Here is a 5,511-nt window from a genome sequence, read left to right as displayed (position 1 = left end):
GGGCCACCTCCGCCCCCTTCCCAGGTCCCTGCCATCTCCCCTGCTGGACACCGGCCGGCCGGCCTGTGGGTGGCTCCTCTCCCAGCAGCTTGTCAGGAGGCCCAGGCGGGAGCGCTTCAGAGCAGGGCGCCCTGCGCGGGGGACCGCTGTCCCGCCGAGCTGCCCCCTCCCTGGCCGGGACCCACTGGCGCCCCCCCGGTGGCTCTGGGCTGAGGAGGCTTTGTCACCTGGTTCTTCTCGGCTACACCCCCTCCAGGGGCTCGCGGGACGCGGTGGAGATGGGAACAAAGGGATGGAGACCAGCCACAGCCTGGCCGGGGGGCTTCCTAGTGGCCCAGGGATGCTGGGCGGGGGGCGGGGAAAGCAGCCACAGCCTGGGGGGTGGGAGTTCCTAGTGGCTCAGGGAAAGAAGGAAGTCCGCTTACTTCTGTGTAATAGTCACAGGTCCATGAGAGGAAGCCAGACTTTTCCAGTCAACACAGCTTTGCCCAAAGCCAGTGCCCCAGAGAGACCTCTCCCTGGCCACGGGGCACACAGCTTTCTCCCGGCTGGAGGAGGTGTGAGCAGGAAGGGTGTTGGAGGAGAGGACCAAAGTAGTCGTTTCTTGAGTGAATAAGAGTGTGTCCAGGGAGGTGGTTGTTGAAGGCGGCCGCAGCGGCCGGTGTGGGCAGTCTGGGAGGCCAGGGCCCCTCCTTACCTTTGCCATCCGGGCCAGTCTGCACTTGGCCCTGTGGTCACGGACAGGGCTGCCCTAAACGCCTCGCCAGGCACGGACACCCTCAGGGCAGATGTCAGGGGTACAGGGATGAGGGCTGGGACACAGGTTGGGAGAGGGCAGCCTGAGGGGGTGGTGGCAGAGACTCTCAAGATTGTAATCAGGGTCCCCAAGGTGGGGAGATGCTGGGCCACCCCAAACCGGGAGAGGCCTGCGTGTTGGCAACCCTGAGCTCAGCCCTCATGCGCACGGACACGGGAATGGGCCTGCATACCCACACAGGGGCGTGTGCTCAAGTAGATCCCTGCACACCGACGTGGCCTGCTGCTGCCCACACGCTCTCAGTGCTCTGAGAGCACTGCTCTCAGACTCTGGGGTCCCCCTCTCAGAGACATGAGGGTCTCCCCAGCAGGGCAACTGGACTGCCGTGGCCCTGGGCGGGGGTGGGGTGGGGGTCAGGGAGGCAGGGCGGGCTGCAGTCCCCGCAGCTCCTCTGTTTATGGTCAGATCACACAGAGTGCTGAGAGTCAGGCGCAGAACAGGTGTGTGGCCCCCGGTCTGCACGCCCGGAGCCTGTCGGCTCAGGTCTTGTGTTGTGGGGAGCGCGGCCTGGGGGTGGTGTCTGCTGCCTCTCAGATCGCCCGCACTGTGGGGTCACGGGACGTGAGTGCCTGGGAGACTTTCTGCAGCAGGTGCTCTGTTGCCTCAAGGTGGGCCTGAAGGTGCTCTGGGAACCTGGGGGCGAAGGCCAGGGCACAGTCCTGGGGGCGGCCGGCCACACCCAGGCCTGGAGCTGCAGCGCTGGGTCACAGGGTGGTCCTCTTGAGGAGGCTTGGGAGACGGTCTCCTTGGAGTTGAGAGTGGGTGTGTCTGGCCAGAGGGGCGGGAAGGCGGGGAAGGGAGTGGGCCTTGGGCTGGGCGTCAGGAGCAGGGTGGGTGGGCCCTCCAGGCTGGCGCAGCCCTGACCCTCCTGTCTTCCCGCAGGGCGCGGGGGCAATGGCACTGCAGCTCTGGGCCCTGGCCCTCTTGGGCCTGGCGGGCACGAGCGCGAGTCTGCGGCCCCGCAAGCTAGACTCCTTCCGCAGCGAGACGGAGCTAAACCACCTGGTGGTGGACGAGGAGTCGGGCATGGTGTACGTGGGCGCGGTGAACATGCTCTACCAGCTGAGTGCCGACCTGCAGCTGGAGCAGCGGGCGGCCACGGGCCCGGCCCTGGACAACAAGAAGTGCACGCCTCCCATCGAGGTGAGCCAGTGCCATGAGGCCGTGCTGACCGACAACGTCAACCAGCTGCTGCTGCTGGACCCTCCCCGGAGCCGCCTGGTGGAGTGCGGCAGCCTCTTCAAGGGCATCTGTGCCCTGCGCGCTCTGGGCAACATCTCCACGCGCCTCTTCTACGAAGACGGCAGCGGCGAGAAGTCCTTTGTGGCCAGCAACGACGAGAGCGTGGCCACCGTGGGCCTGGTGAGCGCCGCAGACCCCGGCGGTGAGCGCCTGCTGTTCGTGGGCAAGGGCAACGGGCCACACGACAACGGGGTCATCGTGAGCACCCGCCTGCTGGACCGGACCGAGGGCCGGGAGGCCTTCGAGGCCTACACGGACCACGCCACCTACAAGGCCGGCTACATGTCCTCCAACACGCAGCAGTTCGTGGCCGCCTTTGAGGACGGCCCCTACGTCTTCTTTGTCTTCAACCAGCAGGACAAACACCCGGCCCGGAACCGCACGCTGCTGGCGCGCATGTGCAAACAGGACCCCTTCTACTACTCCTACCTGGAGGTGGACCTGAGCTGCCTGGACCCCGGCGACGCCCAGGCCCCCGCCTTCGGCACCTGCCTGGCAGCCTCCCTGGACCGGCCGGGCTCCGGCGGGGTGCTGTACGCCGTCTTCAGTACAGACGGCCGGGGCGGTAGGGGGCCTCGGACTGGCCTCTGCCTGTTCCCACTGGACGAGGTCCACCGCAGGATGGAGGCCAACCGCGACGCCTGCTACACGGGCGCACGTGAGGTGGCCCGCGACACCTTCTACAAGCCCTTCCACGGCGACATCCAGTGTGGTGGCCACGTGTCGGTACGTGGCCTCAGCGTCCTCACAGGGGCTTGGGCCACATGCGGGGGGGTCTGTGCGTGGCCCTGCTTGACATGTGTCCACATGCCGCCCTGTTGTGAGGGCTGTGTATGTCTGCACGGGTGTGCGGGGTTTCCATGGGCAGGTCAGCGTGGACACCCACATGGGTGCCTCTTCTCCCAGGTGTTGGGTGCACCGGGGGTGGGGGCTTGGAGCAGTGAGCACCCAGGGGCCCTTGTGTGGCCGGGCTGGTTCTGGGGCATGTGTGCGGCCCTGAGTGCTGGGGGCCATCGCGGGAGAGAGGCCTCGGGCAGGCGTTGACGCCGTGGTCTGCAGGGTGCCAGCAAGAGTTTCCTGTGTGGCTCGGAGCACTTGCCCTACCCGCTGGGCAGCCACGACGGCCTCTCGGTCAAGGCTGTGCTGCACCGTGGCGGCCTGAACCTGACGGCCGTGACCGTGACCACCGAGAACGGCCACACCATCGCCTTTCTGGGCACCTCGGATGGCCGGGTCCTCAAGGTGAGGCCCAGGGCTGGGGCAGGGTGGCTCCCGGCGGGGTCCTCAGTGCGCAAGACGGCCCCGCCCTCACTGCGCGCCTGCCCCCGTGCCCGCAGGTGTACTTCGCCCCGGATGGCAGCTCCACGGAGTACGGCGCCATCCTCGTGGAGATCAACAAGAGAATCAAGAGAGACCTGGTGCTGGCCGCAGACCTGGCCAGCCTGTACGCCATGACCCAGGACAAGGTGGGCCCATGGGGCCCTGGAGAGGGGCCGAGCGGCGTGGCAGGGGCCGGCTCTCCTCTCGGGCCCTGACCATGTCTCTGAGCACCTTTCCCGCCTTTGAAACTGTTTCTGTCTATTCTGTGTCTGTCTGGTCCATCTGACCGGAGAATCAGTCCTCCAAGTAAGCCTTCCCCAAGGGCAAGCTGGGCTGAGGGGCCACTCCTATGAGCTCAAATGGGCCAAGTCCCATAGCCTCTTAGGGGCTGATGCAATAGGCACCAGGGAGGTGCCATAACCAAGGGCTCCTTGGCTTCTTGGAACCTGGTGCCAGCTGATCCTGGGCGAGGTCTAGCCTCCTGGGCTGCCCGGAGCCGTCCCTGCTCAGCCTTGCATCGGTGTTGAGGCTCCTAAGGCTTAGCGGGTAAAGGTGGGGTTGAGCTGATGGTCCCAGGCGTCGGTGTCTGGGGGGGGTCCTCTCTGGCTGGAGGCCATAGTCATGCTTGCCGCCCTGGTGCCCTCAGGTGTTCCGGCTTCTCGTGCAGGAGTGTGCCAGCTTCTCCAGCTGCGCTCACTGCCAGAGCTCACAGGACCCCTACTGCGGCTGGTGGGTCGTTGAGGGCCGGTGAGTGCCCAGGGTCTCGGCCCCGCCCAGAATCTGGGGGTGCAGCCCTGCCCCAGCCCGGGGGCTGATGGGCACCAGTCTAAGACTGCCCCCCGCCCTCGCAGCTGCACCAGGAAGGCGGAGTGCCCCCGGGCAGATGAGAGCGGCCACTGGCTGTGGAGTCGCAACGAGTCCTGCGTGGCTGTCACCGGGGCCCACCCGCAGAACATGAGCCGCCAGGCCCAGGGAGAGGTGAGTGGGGATGGCCGGGGGCCCACACAGGGCCGTGCTCCTGGCTGTGGTGCTGGGCCTGGGCACAGGGACTCCATCCTTTGTGTGGTCCCCTTTGACCTGGGGTGCCCTGAGAATCCAGGACAGACCCAGGCCCTGTCCCAGGAGTGACCCAACCCTAAATGGGGTCCCATTTAGGGGAAGTGGAGTTGGGTTCTAGAGAGCTTTCCAGGGAGCAGGGGTCCACATTCAGGAGGGCGGCCATAGAGCAAACCAGGGGACAGGTGCCCCGGGTGGGGCCGGGCTGGGAGGAGGCCCACTCGCCAGGTTGGGGCAGAAGAGACCTGGTGCGAGCGGCACGGCCCTTCCCCAGGTGCAGCTGACGGTCAGCCCCCTCCCGGCCTTGCGTGACGACGACACGCTGCTGTGCCTCTTCGGAGGATCGCCGCCTCACCCCGCACGCCTGCAGGAGGGCGCTGTGGTCTGCAACTCGCCGAGCAGGAGCAGCCTCCCCCGCACGCCGCCTGGCCAGGGTGAGGCAACTGCTGCCGCCTGCCAAGCCTGGCCCCGGGTGCCCTCCGAGACCCCAGGGCCATACCCTGCCCAGGCGGCATGCGAGCAGGGTGTGCTGGGCACCTGCCCCGCCCCCATCCCCCGCCCCAGCCAGCTTAGACCGGTGAGGCTGTCCCTGGAGGCCAGGCCCAGCGCCGAGCCTGTCCCCTGAGCACGTGGGGCGGTGGAAGAGGCTCACCGGTGAAGGCAGGGCCTGTGCAGTGACGTGGCCAGGACCTAGCAAGCACTCTGCCCTAGATGCCAGGGAATCACGGCTCTTGACGCCCACAGGGACAGAAAGGTGGCCAGCGTTTCAGGGCGGGGGCCAGGCAGCGCAACACCGGAGCCAGGATCTGACGGAGGCCTGGCTGAGCCCTCGGGCCGGTTCCAGCCAGGGTCTCCGCACTTGGTGTCCTGTGGGAGACTGACGCAAGGCTGGCTTGGGACCACAGGAGGCCCGGTTCCTGCCTCCCCATCCCCCACGGGCCAGCCTTGCCCGCGGCCCCACCCAACGCCATCCCTCCGCAGATCATGTGGCCGTGACCATCCGGCTCCACTTCAAACGCGGCAACGTCTTCCTGACCTCCCACCAGTATCCCTTCTATGACTGCCGGGAGGCCATG

The 5,511-nt window shown here is 67.1% G+C and overlaps 1 protein-coding gene across 1 annotated transcript in view; it reads left to right on the top strand.

Annotated features, from left to right (window-relative positions):
- Nucleotides 1–5,511, top strand: part of PLXNB2 (plexin B2) — a gene marked incomplete at its 3' end in the record, with an annotated part of 15,985 nt that overhangs the window by 1,423 nt on the left and 9,051 nt on the right. Inside the window, exons 2-8 of the mRNA XM_010848959.1 lie at nucleotides 1,700–2,785; nucleotides 3,119–3,301; nucleotides 3,397–3,525; nucleotides 4,026–4,126; nucleotides 4,231–4,357; nucleotides 4,710–4,869; nucleotides 5,417–5,505. Coding sequence (XP_010847261.1) covers nucleotides 1,712–2,785; nucleotides 3,119–3,301; nucleotides 3,397–3,525; nucleotides 4,026–4,126; nucleotides 4,231–4,357; nucleotides 4,710–4,869; nucleotides 5,417–5,505 — 1,863 coding nt within the window. The remainder of the gene's footprint in view (nucleotides 1–1,699; nucleotides 2,786–3,118; nucleotides 3,302–3,396; nucleotides 3,526–4,025; nucleotides 4,127–4,230; nucleotides 4,358–4,709; nucleotides 4,870–5,416; nucleotides 5,506–5,511) is intronic.

The sequence above is a fragment of the Bison bison genome, unplaced genomic scaffold (genome assembly GCF_000754665.1).
Source record: "Bison bison bison isolate TAMUID 2011002044 unplaced genomic scaffold, Bison_UMD1.0 scf7180017850680, whole genome shotgun sequence".
Taxonomy (NCBI): Eukaryota; Metazoa; Chordata; class Mammalia; order Artiodactyla; family Bovidae; genus Bison; species Bison bison.
This window is presented reverse-complemented; position numbering and strand designations above follow the sequence as displayed.